The sequence below is a fragment of the Pagrus major genome, chromosome 19, assembly GCF_040436345.1.
Source record: "Pagrus major chromosome 19, Pma_NU_1.0".
Classification (NCBI taxonomy): domain Eukaryota; kingdom Metazoa; phylum Chordata; class Actinopteri; order Spariformes; family Sparidae; genus Pagrus; species Pagrus major.
In genome coordinates this window covers 29,667,598-29,690,032 of record NC_133233.1, presented here as the reverse complement: position 1 = coordinate 29,690,032, position 22,435 = coordinate 29,667,598, and the positions used below count along the sequence as shown (strand labels likewise).

The window sequence follows — 22,435 nt, the reverse complement described above, 5'->3', positions numbered from 1 at the left end:
GTAGACTGAAGACTCTGAGGTCAGTTCACTGACTTTAGCTTATGTACTGTGTGTGTGTATGTGTGTGTATCATTTCATTCACAATCTTTCTGGATTTGCTTGAACATAAATCTGAAGAATTGTTCTTCTGAAGAATGTTCTGTCTTTCCTATGGAGCTCCGAATTTGAAAAGGGGGATATAGAAATATAGATATAGAAATAGATAGGTGGGATGGGTGTGTTTTCCTGCAAAACCTCTCTTTCTTGTTTGCTTCCTCTGGCTTGTTATTCCAGATGAATGCATTTAGCTTCCAGTCGATACTGATAAAAAAGGATGTTTTCATGCAAATTGGAATGTGTTGAAAAAGATATAAAAATTTTGGCAGGATGACCATTTTTATGAGTTTGACGCGTTCTGCAAGGGCTAGGGTAAGGTAGGTCCATCTATGTATGTCTGATTTACATTTAACCAGTAGTGGTTGACATTTGGAGGATGTGTGTAGTAGGCTGACATGATGATGATCCACAATAACACAATGACAAAGTCATTGTAGAGAAAAGCTCATTGGTTCAGACATAGTAATGTTGAGCTGCACATTTCAAACCTGATTATATATGTATTTTTATTTACATCATTTATTCTTTTTTCAGATTGGGGGGCTGCTGGTTGTCAGAGATCAGCTGTGTTTCTCTGGCCTCAGCTCTGAAGTCCAACCCCTCCCATCTGAGAGAGCTGGACCTGAGTAACAACAACCTGCAGGATTCAGGAGTGAAGCTGCTGTGTGATTTTCTGCAGCGTCCACACTGTAGACTGGAGACTCTGAGGTCAGTTCACTGACTCTGTCACTGTTGTAGATCTGATATGTTTAATTTATAATTGATCATGAAAGTGCTAAATTAATAATAAAATTATTATTGAATTTGATTTATTTACAAATATAACTTACACTCATAAACCTGTTAAGTTTATTTCATCCTTTTTTTTCTTTTTCTCGAACTAAATTAATCTGCAGTCACATAAGACTTCTTTTTCTGAAGAACCATTCCATGTCAACCAACCCAGGATTCAGAACGTTTCTTCACTTCATGGCTTGTCAGAGGATGATCTGTCTACAGATGTGGCCTTTTACCTAAAAATATAAACATTAATTTACTTTATACTTTTAACAGTTTACATGTTATACAGTTTCTTTAAGGTCATACTCGACTTACTCACTGTTGACCTCACAGTTTATGTCATGCATTCTCTTTTATTGACAAAATGATGCAAAACCTTATCTTAAATTCATGGAAAATCCTATAGCTGTATTCCAAATATTTTCAAGTTTGGCACTTGGAGAAAAATGTAATAATTTTTTAGATTCTTTGTATGTGTATTCTCAGCATCACCAACTGTTTATATTTAACTGGATTGGGTTGAAATTTGTCCTTAACATCCATGAAACCCCAAAGATCATTTACAGCATGTATTAATTAGATAGTTAAAATGATTTGCAATAAGTAATTAATGTACCCTGAATTTAATCAAATTTTACATGTTTTTTTTCCCAAGAGAATCCATGAAACAAACTGGGAGTTAGTATGGATGATCCCAAAGAAACTGTATAAAATGTCCGCTGTTGGTAAAGTAAATAAATGTCTTTCGGGAAATTGATTTTGGTAATGGCCACGTTACAGAACATCCTCTAAACTAATACTTGCTTCAGATTAATCAAGTTTACTTCCTGAAGTAAAAATGTTTCTTTGTTTTCTCGATGTGTTTTCTCAAATAATGTCTGATCATTATATTGAACTACACATTTTAAACCTGAACACATCTGATTGGATTAAAATGTATTTTTCTACATCATTTATTCTTTATTCAGATTGAAGGGCTGTAGTTTGTCAGAGATCAGCTGTGCTTCTCTGGCCTCAGCTCTGAAGTCCAACCCCTCCCATCTGAGAGAGCTGCAGCTGAGTGGCAATGACCTGCAAGATTCAGGAGTGAAGTTGCTGTGTGATTTTCTGCAGAGTCCACACTGTAGGCTGAAGACTCTGAGGTCAGACACTGTATGTTACGTCTGTGCTCAGATTAATATGCTGTGAAAGTTGTGGCGACATGAAACTGCAGACTTAAGGCTGATATTATAGTGATCCACACTGAGTACCTTGATGCTAAAGTCTTTTTTTGTTTTCAATGGTTTAGTCCATTGTTGAGAAGGAATTCTTGAGAACTGGTCAACTCCCTACTGAGGAAGGTTCAAGAGCTAACATGGCTGACTGTTGACCAACTGTTGGCCTGGTGTGTCGGGGGCCAAAGAGTCTGAAGCCAAGTCCATCATATTGATTGGCCTTGGTTGTCCTGTAGACAGAGGTGACTTTATCAGTAAGGTTATAAATCACCAGTTTCATGAAAATATCGTATTGACAGTATGATATTTGCCGATATTAATAAGTCTGCCTCGATTTAATTTCGATTTAATTTGGGCTTGTGATTGATATGAGACGATATCATCTACCCATTAAATACAGTCAGTTAAAGAAGAAGCTGCCATCCCGTTCTCTTCTGTTTGTGGCTGTAAAAGAAAAATTAGCACATAAACTTCCACTTTCCAAACTTCTACATTCTAAACCTTCTTCAGCTCTGAACAGATTAAATGCTGAATGATTTCCAGCAGGAACTTTGTCTTCTGAACTCACATCATTTATTCTTTATTCAGATTGAGTGGCTGCAGTTTGTCAGAGATCAGCTGTGCTTCTCTGATCTCAGCTCTGAAGTTCAACCCCTCCCATCTGAGAGCGCTGGACCTGAGTCTCAACTACAAGTTGCAGGATTCAGGAGTGAAGCTGCTGTGTGATTTTCTGCAGGTGCCACGCTGTAGACTGGAGACTCTGAGGTCAGTTTAACTTTGGCTGACTCTTGCAAAGTACTGCAAGGAATTATTATTATTTCACTCAATTAATTACATTTTTCAGGGGTTAAAACATGGCCAAAGAACTCATGAAACTTTGCATGTTTCACACATAGTCGAAATGTATGTTCTTTATAGATGAGAGCAGCCCATTCAAGTACTTTGCCCTTGCATCATGACTCCGCCCCTTTTTGTGGAAAACAGTATTTGTTCACAGTTGACTAATCTGGCAGACATAACAATCTTATTATATGCCCAGGTGATGTATTTCTGTCATCTTTCACCTTTTCTGTTATTAAGATACTTTATTTTGTGTTTTTGAATTCTGTTCAATGTAAATTTACTCTAAACTTATTACACAATTTCATTTACATGACATTTTCACAGTGTGGTCTACACTTGAACCAAATAGTGAGTGTACTTTAGCACCACATACTTGTCACAGGGATAGACACTGCTCCATGCAGTGTGCAAAACACATTCAAATTCAGGGCTGTATCAACCAGTCGCTGTTCGGCGATGAGGCTGTGACTCTGATTGTTGATACTGATCAATCAGAAGACGGGTTCATACAGGTGTAAGAATGTTGTGGTCACATTTGGATGATTTCTGTAGTAGGCTGACATGATGATCCACAATAATACAATGACAAAGTCACCCGACTAATTTTCAGGACTTCTTCTTTGATTAGGACATTGTAATGTTGAGCGACTCATTTAAACCTGAACACATCTGATTGGATTATACATGTATTTTTATCTACATCATTTATCCTTTATTCAGATTCAGTTACTGCAGGTTGTCAGAGATCAGCTGTGCTTCTCTGGCCTCAGCACTGAAGTCCAACCCCTCCTATCTGAGAGAGCTGGACCTGTGTGACAACAAGCTGCAGGATTCAGGAGTGAAGCTGCTGTGTGATTTTCTGCAGAGTCCACACTGTAGACTGGAGACTCTGAGGTCAGACACTGTTGTAAAATTTGTGACATTATACTGCAGACATAAGGCTGATAATATACTGATCATGAAGTGTCATAATTAGGGATCCAACAGGTCCTTGACGTCCTTGAAAGTGTGTAAAAAAATAAAAACCTTGAATGTTTTTGAAAATAGAGATACATTGAGTAATTGAAAATGCTGAAATGTATATATTTTATGTAAGAACAGAAACTTAAGACTTCTGTTGTTTTTTTGTTCACGCTGCAGACTGGAGACTGTGAGGATCGTAGTGAGTAGCAGTCAGTGTTTGTTGATGAGCCCATTTGTTGGTCTTGGAGGTTTTACTTCTTAAAGTACAGTTAGCATCTTTGTACAGCAACAGTTGGAAGGTTTGAGAGGAGACTGGAGCTTTGTATTCGATCAGACTGAGCACTGAAGTCACACCGTCAGAAACTGATCTTCAGTGGCTTGTCCATCAGCTGACCAGTATCATCCAATAATATTCATACAGGTGTACAGCGTTTGAGTTCAGGGAATTAGTCCTCCTCGTCACTGCTCAGATTCATTGAGAGCTCCCTCAACCAACTGTTTCTGACTAATCTAACTGAATGACTGTTGACTATAAATTATCACTTCTTTAATGTTAGTGTATCTGAAATGTATTGGTATACATATGTCTAGTTTTACAGGTGTTGACGGTTCAACTGTCACAAAGACTGGAGTCCAGAAGATGAGTAAGTTGGAGGAAGAGCACAAATCAGAGTCTTCAGGATCCAGCTGTTACGGGTCTAAAGAAAGACTTTCAGACTTCAGTGATGAACCTGGACCCTCACACTTAAAGTAAGAAACTGTTTCTACTGTAAACTGACTTCAAATGTTTATACCAAGAAATACAATCCAGTATTGTACCTTACTGTGATCATTAAATCACTTCATTTCGTCAGGTAATATTATTGACGGCTTGTGTTTTTACCTCAACCAACCGGCTAGTGAGCAACGGTGTGTGTGTTTGAACTGAGGTGAAGCTCTGAGGGAAGTCAGCACTCAGCAGAGACTCTGGTTCTGGTTCTCTGTCTCCTCTCTGTAATGTTACGTTCATGAAGAAAAGTCCATTTCCCCTTCAGCTCCAGTCAGCGGTCAACATTACAGAACATAAACACCCGACAATGGAGGTCACCTCCAGATCACTGCTGCAGTCAGGAGTGAAGATAAATCCACTTTTTAATCCCAAAAGTTAAAAAGTAACTCTGAGCTCTCCTCCCGTCGGTAAACGTCTCCGAATCAGAGCAGAATCTGATTTGACTCCAGGTGTTTATTCCTCCAGAATGTCTGGATCGGCACCAACTCTCTCCTCCAGAGCTGGAAGCTCTAAGCAGCTGAGCCCTCCACACACAACACTCAACAAAGACCTGCAACATTGACTTTGTATGTAACGTTAACTGAGTCTGATCATTTGACTGTTCATGAGAGATAACTTCTGTATTTGTGTTTCCTCCTGCAGGGTGGACGACAGAGAAAGCAGAGCTACACCTGACACACATGAAGGATGTGAGTCAAAGCTCTTGATTAACCTTGTTGTTAAAGGTTTATGATTGTTGGTCACCAGCGTGTCCAAAGTGAGTTTGATCTCTGCTGAATGTCTTTTTGTCCCCATCCGATGTCTCTAATCACCCAGCAGATCTGTCCACATCAAAGACAGACCTGGATGTGTCTGAGGACAGCACAGAGGAGAGTGAGGATGAAGAGGATCAGCTGTGTCCTGATGATAAGCAGAGGTTGAAGCAGCAGCATGAGCTTGTGTGTCGAGAGCTTCTGAATACAAATGTCAGTGTTTCACTTCAACATTTTATTCATCTGTCAGTGATCAGACTCAGGTTTCCTAGTTTTACCCCTCCAGGGTTTAATGTTTCTGACCTTCTACATTCTACTGATATTAAACTACTAGCTACTGTCCAACGTAGTCCTGCAGGCTTCACTTCACTTCACTATCTCTTATGACAAGAGATAATGAAGTGATGAATAATTAACACAGAGTGCATGTAGAATAGAAAGTGAAGCAGTCACCTGGACATTACTGGGAGAGTTCAGTGGTCAGTTTCTGCTCCCGTCGCAGTGTGTTCTCATGAACTCTTTTTAAATTTCAGGAGAAGTTAAGTTTCACACCTGAACAGCTGACTGAGTCTGGAAAGAATTCATACAGGTAACTAAAACATAAAATACATAATTCTTCAGCCTCGTCAACTCCTTTCAACTCAATCACCTTCTTCAGTTTAGTGCATTTCACTGAAGGTTTTCGTCAGCACTAATTATTTCTGATTGTCCTCTACAAGCACTTCATTAATGAATAATTAGTGTTTTTATTACTTCTCTCAAGACTAAAGCCAGATAGTTTTTATGTCTTTGTTGTCCTCCAGCCTGGTAGATGCTGTAATACAACGTACCAACAGATCTTATAATGAGCCTCACACGGGGCACCAATTGTGGTGTGAATATGGGGTGAGGGCGACACACACATGCATCCTGAATTAATAAGCCTGAAATTTCACCTGAATATGGTCTGTAAACATTAATTGGTATCACAGATGAATTAGAGTGATGTTACTCATCTCCAGGCTTCAGAAAGCATCACTATTATATTAAATAACAGAACTTAAATCAAATTCTCCTCAGGGCACCACCCTTCAAAAAGGACAAATAATAGCCAACTGATACTAAAGTTTTAGCCCTTCAGACTGAAGAGCACGAAAAACCGATCTTTGGACTTCTTGTTTTAGTCTTTTGTTAAAAGGGGGGCAGTGTCCAATGTCAACAAAGCCAAATGTTACTCCACACATACCGAATCTTTCTGGTCTTAATTCTCTCTCACATGTTATACAAAGCTATATTCACATGTTTTGCATCATTAGCTACTAAAAGAATCCAGACATCCCAGTTCAGGTCTTTTCCAGGTTGGCAGTCGTGTGAATACCCTTCCTGTCAGTTCAATGTTTGTTCAAATATCAGAATGTTAAAATTGTCTTTATATTCTGACTACAACATGTCAGGTGCATTTAATTCTTCATTACAAACTCAATTCCTTTGTTCTGTTTCCTGTGTGAGTCCTTGATGAAATCCAGAAACAGCAGTCTGGACTGTGGGACTGTAGAATTGCAGTGAATTCCTGTCAGATCAGTTGTTGGTGTTTGACGTGCAGTTTGAGGCAACAATCAATGATCAATGATCTGTCTGCTGGACGATTGGATTCACAGGTTGAAAGAAGATTAGATTAAAACATGTCAAACACGATGTACAAGGTGACTGAAAACACAGAGTGTCTGCATGTCTGAACTCAACACATCAATTGACCGACAGGCTGAGAACTTGTTGTAACCAGCCCTTCTGTGTCCTGCAGGTTCAGGTGTCCTGGTCCAGGTGTGTTCCAGTGTGCTTTGACAGGACTGGTGTTTGTTGTGTCTCAGGAGGCAGAGCTGCTGTACAGGACTGTCCAATGGGATGAGAGCCTCCTCCAATCAGCTGGCAAGATGGCTGCAGGGCTGCTGTTTGATATCAAGTGTTCAGAGGATGCTGCTGTCTGTCAGCTCCACCTGCCACACTGTGAAACAAAGGATGGTAAACACATGGCTGTCTTCAATGTCACACAATGAATTAGTAAAATTGCAACGATTTGTTTCACTGTAATTTGTTAGGTAGAGATTAACCTGTGTGAGCTGTGAAACAAAAGTCTAACAGCTCTTTGCTTCCACAGCGCTGCTCTTTGATGGCCTGCTGTCTGTCGTCCACATCACTGATGATGGGATGAGCGTCCTGGAGCAGCTGGAGATTACAGACACTCATGTGGTTGTGAAGGTCCCTCACCTCTCTGCCTTTGGTCTGGTCTGGGATTTCATTAAAAGGTTTCTGAACATCTCAGTGCCAATAGGTGGCCAAGTTCTGCTCTTCCTCCGACCTCCACACATAGGGCACCCAGTACTCGATGTATTTCTGCTGCAGGACAACATCCCTCTAAACGAGGTAAAACTATCTGTTCAAGGCTTTTATTAATGTAATGATATCATAATTATGTTTGGGTTTTTATTGTAATGTGTAAAACACTAAGATCAACATTTGTTGTTATAATCAAATAAAATGGATTTGAGTATCTGAGCAGAAACTTATAATGAAAATGTCCTGTCGCTGAAGGTTGCCACTCAGCAAGATGATGCTGTGAACATCAAGATCTCTTCTGACTGTGATCTCAGCTATGGTCAAAGCTACAGTGTCCACTGTGAACCTGAGGGCTTCACAATCCAGCCTGAGGTGAGTCGAGTCACTTCTACACTTGTGATGATCATAAACAGAATTATGAGGACCACAGTTTGGGCTGCATGTTAAAACATCACAATTCAGAAAATACCAGATAAACATTTTTACAACAGGTCTAAAAATGTTGCCTCTGGTTTTCAGTGGGCACCATTTCGCTTTAAGCATGGACCAAATTTCTTTCCAACGTTTGAACTTTTCCTGACGACAAACCCAAAGAAAGTGACTCTGACGGTCCGGGACCAAGAGAAGAAAGAAGTCTGGAAACGTGATGTGCCTCTGACAGGTAAAGGCTTCACCTTCCTGCAGCAGCTCTCCACCTGACTTCAGGGTCTGGACGGTAAAACACTACAGTAGAATAAAATATGATAAATATGTAGAGCTCTGGTTCACATTCAGGGACCTTCACAGCTGGCAGCTTCTAGCTCGACCTGAGGCTGACCGGTGTCCAGGTCTCACCTGCAGAGTGTCTGTCCATCTGTCTCCACTGAGTGGCAGTTTGTTAATAGGTGTGTCAAAATCAGTAAATAGTAACTATGACCATCAGGTAGACGTAGACTGACTGAATCTGTATACCACATCAGTATGAACCCAAAACAAAGAGGTTTCTCTGTGATCTGACTCAATAAATGGATCAGAAGACGCTGAAGTAACAACATCATAATGTCGCCTCGCAAAAAGCCTGAATTCATGCTGCGTCAGGTCTGTCGGCCAGGCGACAAGCTAACTACTTTTAAAATGTTTGTTACCTGGATGGAGTTCAAATCGATCAGAGCTATGCTGTGCTGAGACATATTTCCATGACTTACCAGGTAGTCTGACTTCCTCGCTCACTTCCCTCCACAGCAGCTCCTTATTTGTCCTGTCTCTGTGCAGTAGATGTGTCATCATACAGCTCTGTGTCTGCAAACAGCCATGACTACTGATTATTATCCTCTCCTCCATTGATGTTCATGAATCATGATTATTGAATCCGGTTCTGCCTGTTAAAGGCAGTTTTTTCTCTCCACTGTCTCCAAGTCTTTGCTCATGGGGGAAATGTTGTGTCCCCGTAAATAAATGATCCAAGGAGTTTGGTTTAGACCTGCTCGGTTTGGAAAGTGTCATGAGATGACTTTTGTTGTGACCTGGTGCTGTACAAATAAAGATTGATTGGTGATTAATTTCTGCACATCAGCGACGTTAACGTCGTGACGTCAGTGTGATTGTCAACACTGATAGAGTTTCAGGACACAGAGTAGAAAGCGTGTTCGCATCATTCACGCCACCTGGAGAGAATAAATGTGTCTGCCTCTTTTCATTGACTTTGTATGAAATCTAGACGTGCGAATAATTCACCTCACGTTTGGTCTAACCGCACCAAACCATAGGAATAACATTCAAACGTGTGAGATTTTGGACCGAGGTGTTACTCAGCGCTCTCTACCACCATTATCAAAAACCCAAAATGAGGGAATAGCTTGAAAAATTGTAGAATCAGTGCCAGAAGCACTGAAGAGGTGGTGAGCACTTTATTAATACACTTTAAATCACTGTATTCCCTGTAAATCAATGTTCAAAAGTGATTCTTCGTTATTAAACAAAAATCTTTTTTCTGGTTGTCTTCCAGGTTTAAGATGGGAAACTCCACAGAGGAAACCAGTGGACAGGGTCCCAGCAGTCGGACAGGGTCCCGGCAGGGTCCCAACAGAGGAGGAACTGGACTTGATTCGGCCAGAGTTTGTAAAACGAGTGTCTGAACCTGTTCTCAACCGACTTCTAGATAAACTTCTTTGTCGTCGAATTATAAGTGATGAAGCAATGCAGAATTTCAGAAGACAAGACAGAGTCCCAGCAGATAGAGCACGAGACGTGTTCGACGCAGTGCGAGGAAAGGGACATGAAGCCATCTCAGTCCTGATCGCTGCTCTCTGTGAGGAGGATCATCTCCTCTACAGACAGCTCAACTTAAGCTGAAGCTAAATCAAGATGATGATGAATCTGTCAGCTGGTGTTTCACAGTCTCACACTACGTATTGTAACCTTTAATTGATATAAAAGTTTTGTTGTGTTGTTCTAATGAGTGGACTTCAACTCTGACAGTGTCACACTGACGGATCAACGCTCAGCACTGATTGGATGTTGAGCAGGAAAACGATCCCAGTCAGAGGTCGTGTCTGCAACATTAAGACTGACAGATGCTGATGCTGTTTGTAATGAGACGTCAGATGAAACACAGAGAACTGCTCTGAGTCAGATGTGCTCAATGTGAACTGTTAAAGCCGATGAAAAGAAAGAATAATCAGATCTTTGTGTCCTCCTGTTTTGTAATGTAATACATTTGTGCTCCAACAGTGGCTGTCGGTGTGTTTTACTGGGTTCAAACCACTTTGCTCTCTAATGGTTTCTTGTTCCTTCTGAGTGTTTAGACGACTGAACATCCGTCCATATGTGACAGTGATGTACTGCTATAACATGCACATCATGAACAGCTGGCCTCGATCTCTGTGCAAAACAAAACCACCGGCCAGCATCACTGAACTGTGAATCCTGGAAACAAACAGAAACACAGAGCACAACCTGAAGCCGACCAGGGCTCAGCTGAGAGCAGAAACATCTGTAGAGGAGTTTAATGTGCAGGAGACGGCAGGTCACACTGCTGTTCTCTGCTTCAGCCACTAGATGGAGGCACAACTTCACTGATGGATAAAGAAGATGGAGCCGCAGCATCAGGCAGAAATACAAACAGATATTTTTACATTTAGTCTTCAACAGGTTTAGTTGTTGTTCAGCTGAACAGAAGAATCCAGGAGAGCTGCAGGTGCAGTGAGGAGACGGCCGACTGACGGCTTCCTGTTTCAATCGATCAACTGCTAATTGATTCATATCATTTATGGGTTGATTGGTTTTGTGTTCTGCTTTTACACTAATTATTTCTCAGTGGCTGAAGAAGCTCTGTGGTGTGAAGGACCACGAGAGTAACAAAACTAACAGTAATCAAGCTTTTCATTCATTTATAACTTAATTAATACACTGATTTACAAATGAATGTATTAATCTATGAATTAATGAATGGGTATACAAAGTAACAATTACTTCTCATTTTAATGGGCATTGAATAGAGGATTTATAAAATGTATATACACGTGAAATATGAATCCATCAATAAATACTTCAAACTAAAACTAGTACAAACAGCCAAAAGGCAGTTTCTGATTTGTATTTCCTTTTCCTAAAGGTGCACTTTGTTTGTATTATAACCTTGTTAATATTGTAAATATTAAAATTCTCAGTTTTAATTTCTACATAATGCTCCTTTAAACTCCAAGCTGGTTGTTTTCATCACGTTTTCACTCACTGTCGGCCGGTTTTTCACCACAGAATATAAACACATGAGTCAAGAAGTAGGAAGAAGACAAAAAGAATTTATTTTATGATTTATTCTACAAAAAATTAAAAATCATGTATACAACATTTACAAACATGTGGAAACATTTAATACTCTGTTTAAAATGTAATTTAATAAATTTAATGTTTTTTAAGGCTCTAGTTCGTGCAGACGCCTGACGTCAGTTATTATGGGACATTTTAAATGAGACTAAAGAGATTTTTAAAGGAGCAGTCTGGAGTTTTAATGAAGAAATGTAATGAGCAGAGAAAGATCTTCAAACAAACTAAATAATAACACTGAACAAACAAACTGACCTTAAAGAACAACACAGTTTATACTGTTTGACTTTGTTTATATGTGGCGGACCCTGCCACCTCTCTGGCTTCAGCTCGTTAAAGGTTAAATTAACACGTTGATGGATGGTCTCCGGATCATTTGGGAGCCATTTTGAGCACCGAGGCCCTGAGATATCACACATTCAAAATGGCGGAGGGAGGAGAAGCACCGAGCCCCTCTGGACTGTTTAGACTCTGTCTGTCTGATTTTCTCTGTTTTATTATAAATGATGATATAATTCACACTTGAATAGTTTTAAAATATTCTTCAGGTGTTTTCTAAACACTCTGTGGTGTATGACGCCCCCTGGAGTCGACAGGTGGATTGACAGTCACAGAAGAAAAATGTACAAAGAAAATATGATTTCATCATTAAAGCAAGAAATAAATCACAAGTCACGTGTTGCTGCTTTAAAGGGAAACTCCACCAGCTTCACACATTAAAGTGTGTTTACAGGTGTTGGGGAGTCTCATTCCCAGGACGTCAAACAGCCACATGTTGGGTTGGTAAAGCGTCCGAGCAGCAACAAAGAGAGAAAATAAGAAACTCTCTGCAGATACGAGACACTAACACGCCTTTTCTCCCCATTCAGCCTCCCTCTCTGTCTGTTCACGTCTTTTACGTCTTTGTCTCGTCTCGCTGCGTCTGCCGTGCGTGATGTGCTCTGATAGGTCGACATCAGTCTGGTGATGTTGGGAAGGCGGCGTGCGATGATGCCAAATAACAATAATCCATAATTCACCTCAGATGCATCAAACTAAAGTAACGAGGCTGTTTGAAGCTGTGAAGAGGAGAAAGTTCAGATGTTTGTGTTCAGATGTAGAGAGGGAAAGTCTCAGAGAGACTCAGGTACAGGACAGATACCTGAAACATGTACTCAAGTACAGTAATGAAGTATTTGTTTAAAGTGGTTTGAAAGATGAAGTCTCAGATCTTCAGGGTCACCTTCAGTCCTGATCAGAACTGGACCACTGGGCCTCTGGTGTCTCCAGTTCTTGAGGGTTAAACGGTCAAACGCAGCACGACCATCAAATAAAACCATGACTGAAAAACCACAGACAGAAATGAATTCAACTTATTCAACAAAACTCAGTGAAATAACAAAATAATTCATTTTCCAAAATAATTCGAAATAAAATATAACGATCAGTAAGAGTATCGACTGTGGCTCAGCGCTGAAACACCCAGACAGGCCTGTCACTCACTTCCTGTGCTGCTGTGAATTCTGGGGGTTTCATGGCCTCTGAGTCATTTCCAGACAGAACGACTGACTTTGTTCATCGGACGCTTCAAAACCAAGTTTACTCCTGTTGCCAGGAGACGCAGCAGAAAGTCATGTGACTCTGATGAAGTTATTATTAGACTGAAAGAAGAAGGTGTTACATTCACCTCTACAGACACACACACACACACACACACACACACACACACACACACACCAGGGGGACTTTAGTGTCTTTGTTGTCGCTCACTTCATCCATTTTGTTGAGCTGCATCAGAACTTATTCAGAGTCCAAACACACTGAGTGTTTGTGAGCAACATGTGACTGCCCCCCTGTGTCCGGCACCAACACCACAAACACTTCCATGACTTTAAAAAGACAACAACAATTACAACAATCCAACTCTTCATTTTGTTGTGTTTACTGAATGTTCAGTATTTTGTGTTTTATGTGTATTGTGTATTCTAAATAATTTATCTGCACCTGTGTTGAAATCATCAAATGATACGCAGCAGTGTCAGTTTTTGATTTTTGAAGCAGCACACTCAACAAAGCTGAAAGACATTTCAGATAAAGCGAAGGTGCTGATGCTCTTTAGAAGTGTAGGATCCCTGAGTGATAATTATGATTCATAAGCAGCAGACAGAGTGACGCCACTTCACATTTACAATAACAACAACAATAACAACAACAGGTGTGTGCTCTCGCCCGTGAGCCTCAGCTCCCTTCAGTTTGTTCCCTCTGAGGGAAAACGTTCGGTCAGTCCGGATCTAAAGTATCCGGATCAAACAGGGTCCAACGTTGTTCTTCAGTCTGAAGTTCAGGCAGCGCCTCAGTCCACCGCCCTCCCTCAGACCTCAGCTCTCCTCTCATTGGCTCCGAGCTCTGAGGTCATCGCAGCGACTTGATCCTCCACTTCACTTTGTTCTCATCCTGCAGCTGTGAACTTATCGCTGTTTTGTCTTAGTGTCCAACCAGAGAGACTGACAGCACCAACTGTGTGTGTGTGTGTGTGTGTGTGTGTGTGTGTGTGTGTGTGTGTGTGTGTGTGTGTGTGTGTTGGTCAAAGGTAAGGTTTACTTGTCTGTCAATGCTCGTCCTCAAATAGAGTTTCCTCTCTCTCTCTAACACACTCCTGAGTCGATCGTCCTCTCAGACAGACAGTCAGTCAGTCAGACAGTCAGACAGACAGTCAGACAGTCAGTCAGTCAGTCAGACAGTCAGTCAGACAGTCAGTCAGACAGTCAGTCAGACAGTCAGTCAGTCAGACAGTCAGACAGTCAGACAGTCAGTCAGTCAGACAGTCAGACAGTCAGACAGTCAGTCAGTCAGACAGTCAGTCAGACAGTCAGACAGTCAGTCAGTCAGTCAGTCAGTAAACAGTTCTGGTTCTGGTCTCCAGCTCTGATGAAAACGACCGTCCTGAGGATTTTAAGTGGACGTCTGAAAAGTCTCCAGCTGCATCAGGACACAGTTTAATGAGGTCTGAGCTTCATTACATGTTTGTCTTAAAGCTTAATAATGACAATAATGTCACTGTGTCTGTGTGTGTCTGTGTGTGTGTCTGTGTCTGTGTGTGTCTGTGTGTGTTGGTGTGTGTCTGTGTGTGTCAGTGTGTGTCTGTGTGTGTCTGTGTGTGTCTGTGTGTGTCTGTGTGTGTTGGTGTGTGTCTGTGTGTGTCAGTGTGTGTCTGTGTGTGTCTGTGTGTGTTGGTGTGTGTCTGTGTGTGTCTGTGTGTGTCAGTGTGTGTTGGTGTGTGTTGGTGTGTGTGTCTGTGTGTGTTGGTGTGTGTTGGTGTGTGATCATGTGAACCTGCAGCTCCTCTCGTCTTCACGGAGCTTCAGCTCAGTGTTAATCTGTCCTGGTTCACTCTCATGTCCTCGTTTCAGAGACAACACTGTAAACAGTGTGTGAGCAGGACAGACAGCAGACAGACAGACAGACAGACAGCAGACAGACAGACAGACAGACAGCAGACAGACAGACAGACAGACAGACAGACAGACAGACAGCAGACAGACAGACAGACAGACAGACAGACAGCAGACAGTCAGACAGACAGCAGACAGACAGACAGACAGACAGACAGACAGACAGACAGACTTTATCCTTCAGGTGTTTCATGTAGGATGAATAACGAGCACCGGTGTTGAGTCCATCAAACAGCAGCGTCAGTGTTTGATTTTATAACCAGCACATGAAACAAAGTCCTCATGTTCAACCTGCAGGAGGTCGTCAGGAGTCCTGATCCCAGAGTGGAGACACTGCAGCTGAGGACACCTGGACAACACCTGGACAACACCTGGACAGTCGGGAGAAGAGCAGCTGGACAGGAGATGGACATGTGGACAGCAGATCTGAGCGTCTGACATTAGAAGAACATCTGGATCTCAGACTTCATCAGACAGGATAACATTTGTTCTGTCGGGTCACAGCTGAGGAGCAGGGAGGTGCGAGAGAGGGAGGGATGGGAGGAGCAGTGTGTAAGGAGGAGGTGAAGGAGGAGAGAGGAAGGAGGAGCGTGGGGAGGGAGGACAGTCTGACGTCAGCAGACAGAATCCGTCGAATCACCGTCAAACAGTTTGGATACAACGTCCTGAGTCTGGCTCGCCGAGGACTGAAGGTAACGACACAAACACACAGTTCATCAGGAACAGTTCACAGAAACATAAACCCAGCCATCATCTCCTGATGATATAAAGTCAGGCTCAGCCATCATCTCCTGATGATATAAAGTCAGGCTCAGCCATCATCTCCTGATGATATAAAGTCAGGCTCAGCCATCATCTCCTGATGATATAAAGTCAGGCTCAGCCATCATCTCCTGATGATATAAAGTCAGGCTCAGCCATCATCTCCTGATGATATAAAGTCAGGCTCAGCCATCATCTCCTGATGATATAAAGTCAGGCTCAGCCATCATCTCCTCCCGATGATATAAAGTCAGGCTCAGCCATCATCTCCTGATGATATAAAGTCAGGCTCAGCCATCATCTCCTCCCGATGATATAAAGTCAGGCTCAGCCATCATCTCCTCCCGATGATATAAAGTCAGGCTCAGTCATCATCTCCTCCTGATGATATAAAGTCAGGCTCAGTCATCATCTCCTCCTGATGATATAAAGTCAGGCTCAGCCATCATCTCCTGATGATATAAAGTCAGGCTCAGCCATCATCTCCTCCTGATGATATAAAGTCAGGCTCAGCCATCATCTCCTCCTGATGATATAAAGTCAGGCTCAGCCATCATCTCCTCCTGATGATATAAAGTCAGGCTCAGCCATCATCTCCTCCTGATGATTTAAAGTCAGGCTCAGTCATCATCTCCTCCTGATGATATAAAGTCAGGCTCAGCCATCATCTCCTCCTGATGATATAAAGTCAGGCTCAGCCATCATCTCCTCCTGATGATATAAAGTCAGGCTCAGCCATCATCTCCTCCTGATGATATAAAGTCAGGCTCAGCCATCATCTCCTCCTGATGATATAAAGTCAGGTGAAGTCTCGTAGTCCACAGAACATTTCTGGAGCTTCACAGTAAAACAGAGTTGCAGCGTTCTGCTGATCATTCGATCTCAACGTGATGCATATTTAATTTAACTGTATATAAAAGAGGTGGAGTCTGTTGACCTGAGGCAGCAGATACAAACTCAGACCAAAACTTATAAAGGTGATGAAGTGGCTGTTATTTGGACAAAAGAGGTTGAAACTATTGAGCGAAATTAAAGAAGCAGCAGCAGTTCAGACAAAAGAAGAAGAAGAAGAAGCCCTGAGATCCCAAACTGACCTGAGAAGACTTTAGAACTTCTTCTTCTTCTTCTTCTTCTTCTTCTTCTTCTTCTTCTTCTTCTTCTCCTCCTTCTTCTGCAGGAGGTCCCAGATGAGCTGTGGGAGCTGTTGGAGTTGGAGAAGTTGAATCTGTCTCTCAACAGTCTGAAGGTTCTTCCTCCTCACCTGGCTCTCCTCTCCAACCTGGTGGTCCTGAACCTGTGGGGCAACCAGGTAAATCATGATCGTCTTCATTAAATATGTTCGAAGTGATCGACGGTCTGATGATCGACTCTGTGTCTGTGTTCATGAATGTAAACGCTGGATTCAAAATCATGAAACTGAAGCTCAATCCTGGTGCATGATGGGAAATGTAGGATCTTATTATGGTTATGAAACTGAGGCCAGAGTCTGTCAGCGTGTCCATGAGCAAGGCACTGACCCCCCCTACCCCGGTCCTCCCCCTGGTCCTCCCCCAGCAGCTGCTCTGTGTCCTGGATAAATAAAGGTTATAATCTCTCCTCTAATCCACCAGGATCCAGTTTCTGTCCTCTCCTCACCTTCCTCCTCCCTCCTTCAACCTTCACTTCAGCTCCTCTGACAAACACCAGTCACAGTGTGAAGTGCTGCCGGCGCCCCCTGCAGGCTGCACGGCTCATTATTTATCATTTCTTCAGAAAAGACCAGAAAACAAATGGTTGAAACATGAAGTTCCACATGTGAAATGTTTTTGTTCCAGAAAAGTCTTGAAGATAAAATGATCTGAAGAATCGACTCGAGTCTGTTTGGAGGAGTTTAGTTTGATCATTTCTTACTGTGGCCACTAGAGGTCGCCACCAAACAATAAACATGGTGTATTCTGTCGTCCTAAAAAACATGTAAGTGTCATAAACTTCAGATTATTTTCTGCAGTAATCCAAAATCATTGAACCAGAGCGATGCTAACTTCAGTTAGCTACAAACATACGTCGTCCCTGCAGCTCTATATATGAGTCGTAATGAGCTGATGGATGAGCTGGAAACATCTGGAAACATCTGGAAACATCTGGAAACATCTGGAAACAGTAAATCTTCATTTCATCACGTCAACATGCTTCTAGTTTTATTTTGTGTTGTTTGTCTGGATGTTTTCACTGTTTCCTCTTCCTCTTCCTTCACAGTCACATCCTGGCCGTGTATTCAGTAGAACATGTATTCTGTCCTGTGATTGGTCAGTAGAACATGTATTCTGTCCTGTGATTGGTCAGTAGAACATGATTTAGTTCCTGCTGTGTGTTGTTGTGCAGCTCAGCAGCCTGCCAGCAGAGATCGGACAGCTGACGAGACTCCGAGTTTTATTCGCCTACAGAAACAGACTGACTGAAGTTCCTGAGGAGCTGGGAGCCTGTACACAGCTGGAGGTACTGCAAATACTTCTCAGAGTACTAATACTTCAAATACCACTGCTGCTGCTGACTCCTGAAACAGCCAGATACACAACAGACAGATTCTAGTCGAGTAAAACTAAAGATGGAGTTGGTAAAAGTGAAAGTCCCCCATATGAAAAGTACTCGACTAAAAGTCTTAAAGTATCTGATATTAAATTCACTCAAGTATCAAAAGTATCAGTAAAGTAACTAGTAACTAAAGTAATCAGATAAATGTAGTGGAGTGGAAGTATAAAAGTAACAGAAAATGGAAATACTCACGTAAAGTAAAAGTACCCTTGAAGGTGAAATATGTCAGACGGTCCCTCCACACCAACAGGGGGCAGCATATCTGTAGCTGCTGTTAGCTTGTTAGCTCAGTTAGCCGTGCCATCATCCTCACAGCAGTGAAATATGTTGTTTATCCTGAGTCAACGCCTGGAGGAAACTTAAAGGTCTGGGGTTGTGGGTCGGGTCGGTGCCATCCCAGAGTGTCAGTGTTTGGAACGTATACAGAGAATAACAGAGGACCTAAGATGGAGGCCTGTGGTTCTCCTCAGTCTCCAGGATATCGTGTCAAACCACAGATACGTCCAGGGTGGACATTAGTACCAAACGTGTCAAATCACGTTCACATTATATGATTATTAGCTGACTGTCGCAGCAGGAGGTGGAGTTATTACAGCCATCATGGCCGACTGCAGGTGGAGTCAGTAACAGGAGCTGTTGGACTGAAACAGGTGACTGTGTTTGTGTCTCTCAGGTGCTCAGTCTGGCCAACAACCAGCTGTCCTCGCTGCCCGCCTCTCTCTCCAATCTGAGCAGACTGAGGAAGCTCAACCTCAGTCACAACCACATCGCTCATGTCCCGGGCTGCGTCTACAACATGAAGGCTCTGGTACGTTCACGTTCAGTCCAAATGTCCTCACTGTAGTGGACCTGCAGCGTCCGAGTCCGTCCAAGTCCAAGTCCAAGTCCAAGTCCAAGTCCACAATGAGGTGAAGTTCAGGTGAAGTTCAAGTGAAGTTCAGGTAAAGATCAGGTGAGTTCAGGTGACGTTCAGGTGAGTTCAGGTGAAGATCAGGTGAAGATCAGGTGAAGTGTAAATGCTTCTTCTCAGTCAGGTGTATTATCCCTGACAGCAGTGTCACCTCTACATCAGTCACCTCCTCTGCCCCGACAGGTGTTCCTCCATCTGGCCTGCAACCGTCTGGAGAACCTGGCGGAGAACATCCAGGCTCTGGTGGAGCTCAAGATCCTCATCGTGGAGGGAAACAGCCTCCACTCTCTGCCCAAGGCCCTCTGCTGCCTCACCAGGTAACTCCACCTCACAGGTAATCTAACCAGGTAACTCCACCTCACAGGTAATCTAACCAGGTAACTCCACCTGACCAGGTAGCCCTGCCTATTGAAGCACTGTGTGTCACACACCTGTCAGGTGTTACCTGCTGCTGATGTGATGTGATTCTCTTCAGGTTGGAGCTGCTGAATCTGGACTTTAACGACATTAAAGACGTACCGCAGGTAAAGTCTCCTCCACAGAAATCTGTGAAAATGGAGTTTGGTGTTTTATACACATCCTAGTTTTAATTAATCCGATGATGATGATGATGATGATGATGATAACGATGGTGATGATGATGTGTTCAGGAGATGCACCAGCTCTCCCGATTGGAGAGGTTGGCCTGCCATCCTCTGGATAAAGGACTCCACATCGTCCACAACCCGCTGCTGAAGCCGGTGAAGGAGGTTCTGGAGGGAGGACTCAGCGCCCTCTTCAGCTACCTGAGAGCTACGTAGAGGAGGGGGCGGGGCTTGTTAATGACATCAGAGCTGGGTAGAGGTGGTGTAAAGAGCAAGCAGCAACATCCAGGCCTAAAAGTTGAAGCCAAACCTGCAGTTCCTCTAACGGACACTTGAGGCTCCAAAGAGAGTCGATCCCCATAAGAGCCCTTTTTAAAATGTCCGACTTAAATAAACATGTTTTCAGCCTGGTACAAAACTGTAAAAATGATGCATCATTAGGGGCGTGGCCTCTTTGAGTGACAGATGATCTTCACCTCTCGTCGTGTTTGTAGAGAATTTTTAATGTAAATATCAGACACATAATCTGTCTTTCTTTATTGGACTGACAGACGGGAGGGGAGGGACAGACGTAGGTGTTCTGGATTAATGAGCGACTCTGTTAGCGTTAACCTGCAGACAGCAGCTGGAGCCGGAGAGCTCTGGAGGAATAAACACTCGGAGTCGAGGAAGGAGCAGAGTTTGATTTTTAAAGTTCTGGGATTAAAAAGTGGATTTATCTTCACCCTCACTTCTCAACCTGTCTGCAGCAACGACATCCAACTTTTAACTTCATTAGATAAATAAAAAATGATGGACAGAATGTGAACAACAGCTTTGATGTCACGAAGTCTTCGTACAGAGCTCCGTTATAAAAGAGACGTCTGTAAGAACTGCAGCCGAGGTCGACTGTGACTCTGTGTGTCATGAATGTTTGATCGCTGGAGGTTTATGAGTAAAACTTTCAATAAGCTGAGAAAAGAGATCTGTGACGTCATCACAGTGTGACGTCTAAATGGTGGGCGGGGCCAGCGGGGGGAACTCCAGGCGCATACTCAATGAGCCACATAACCAGGAAGTAAACGCAGAAGACAGAAAACTTTTGTGCCGTTGGTTTGAACAGACGCCATCTTTGCATCTGGTAGCCAGTTCTTCTGTATAAATCTGTGGGTACCGCCCACTGTGAGCGTCAACCTGTGGGTGACGTCACGACGGCTCCACCCACTATTTTTCACAGCCAATGGTGGAGAGGCAGGTGGGTCTCTGAACCTGTAAATGTGAAAACAAACCAGCTGCTTTTATGTAAAACTTGTCTTCTTGTTTTTGTGTGTTGTTTTTATTATTCTGCTTTTTAACCTGTAAAGTGTCTTTGTGTACCTTGAAAAGCGACACAAAAATAAATGTAATTTTATTATTAGTAGATGAAATGTGTTGAAGTCAAACTGTTGTCTTACATGAATGTCATGTTTCAGTTCTTGTTTCAGCTTATAAACACAGTAAATCTGTCATCATGACTTATATGTTGTGTTTCTGTCCCACCACAGAAGAAAACCTGATGAGTTACATTGTCATTTGTCACCTGTGGTCTGTTTCAATAAAGTTGCCTTGTATGAGGCCTCTGCTCGCTGCTGTGTGTCAGTTTGTCCTGCAGGAGGCAGCACAGAGCAACAAATCCTCCCTGAATGAGGCGCTTTGTCTCGCACAGGGCAGCTGTTATTAACCGGTCACGTGATCCGCGTGAACGTCATTAAACTTCACAAATACCTGCAGGAAGTGTTGAGAAGAGAGAAGAAGAAGAAAGTGACGCTCACACGGCTGCTGGCTGTTTATTGGTTGATGAGTGAAGAGCGTGTACCTTCACACCAGACTGTGTTCTGGTTCCTCTCACTTTTAGTTCAAAATACAAACTGTGAAACTGAAACACAGAAAACTTCTAGAGGTTCTGGTCGTAATCGACCCGAACAGGAAGTCCTTGAAGAACCAGCGTCATCCTGGTGAGAGGAGTCAGAGGAAGAAGCTCCGAGCGGCGGGAACAAAGAAGCACCGTGAATAAAAACGTGTGTTTGTCAAAGGGAGTTCTGAATGTAGAAGCACTGAGGACTGGGTCAGTCCTCTGAGCCTCTGTTGGACTGAACCGGACCGAGCCGCTGACAGGAAGCTGTGTAACCAGCAGGGGGCAGCATCACGACTCTGATTGGATCATTGACGCATCCACACCTGGAGCCTGTTGACACACCTGACACATTTCATCTGGTGTCAGTCTGAGTCCTGTTGAACAGCATCAGATCAATCAGACAGTTAACGATCAATAATAATAATGATAATAATAATAATAATAGATCATGCATGATTGATCCGGAGGGAAATATAATACAACAGAGTAAATTCAGCCACACGTAATAGATATTATTTAAAGTAAATCTGACGAGTAGATATAAAGATTTACATTTTAAGATCAAAAGAAAAAAATAATTACTCAAATAAATAAATAAATATAAAGTGAAAAGTAGAATAAAGAAAGTATAGAATGTATATGTGATAATGAAGAAATGTTCAGTAAACATGAATTTGACACATTAAAACAAAATATTAAGCTCTGTGACGTCAGACTGAAAAAATAAACAAAATAAAAGTGAAGATTTAAAAATAAAAGTGTGTCAACAA

General features: G+C 42.4%; 2 protein-coding genes across 2 annotated transcripts; both read left to right on the top strand.

Moving 5' to 3' along the window:
- The first annotated feature begins 366 nt into the window (after positions 1–366).
- LOC141014377 (NACHT, LRR and PYD domains-containing protein 1-like) lies at positions 367–10,441 on the top strand. The gene is given in 15 exon segments (XM_073488116.1): positions 367–408; positions 631–720; positions 722–804; positions 1,845–2,018; positions 2,679–2,855; positions 3,654–3,827; positions 4,488–4,646; positions 5,308–5,354; positions 5,482–5,630; positions 5,951–6,006; positions 7,198–7,415; positions 7,552–7,817; positions 7,986–8,102; positions 8,250–8,391; positions 9,715–10,441. Coding segments are annotated over 15 exon segments (2,241 nt in total). The 3' UTR covers positions 10,062–10,441.
- Positions 10,442–14,377: 3,936 nt separating this feature from the next.
- On the top strand, positions 14,378–21,398 carry LOC141014138 (uncharacterized). The gene is made up of 8 exons (XM_073487804.1): positions 14,378–14,517; positions 15,263–15,657; positions 16,905–17,036; positions 18,089–18,202; positions 18,972–19,106; positions 19,392–19,525; positions 19,684–19,732; positions 19,859–21,398. Exons 2-8 carry the CDS (start codon positions 15,502–15,504, stop codon positions 20,006–20,008), a joined length of 870 nt encoding a protein of 289 aa, XP_073343905.1. The 5' UTR covers positions 14,378–14,517; positions 15,263–15,501; the 3' UTR covers positions 20,009–21,398.
- The last annotated feature ends 1,037 nt before the right edge of the window (positions 21,399–22,435 follow it).

Bases quoted from the DNA above. Each gene is read 5' to 3' on its own strand.
- LOC141014138 (XM_073487804.1), top strand. From the start codon at position 15,502: ATGGGAGGAGCAGTGTGTAAGGAGGAGGTGAAGGAGGAGAGAGGAAGG. The intron at 15,658-16,904 runs GTAACGACACAA...CTTCTTCTGCAG, and splicing joins TGGCTCGCCGAGGACTGAAG to GAGGTCCCAGATGAGCTGTG. The intron at 19,733-19,858 runs GTAAAGTCTCCT...TGATGTGTTCAG, and splicing joins ACATTAAAGACGTACCGCAG to GAGATGCACCAGCTCTCCCG.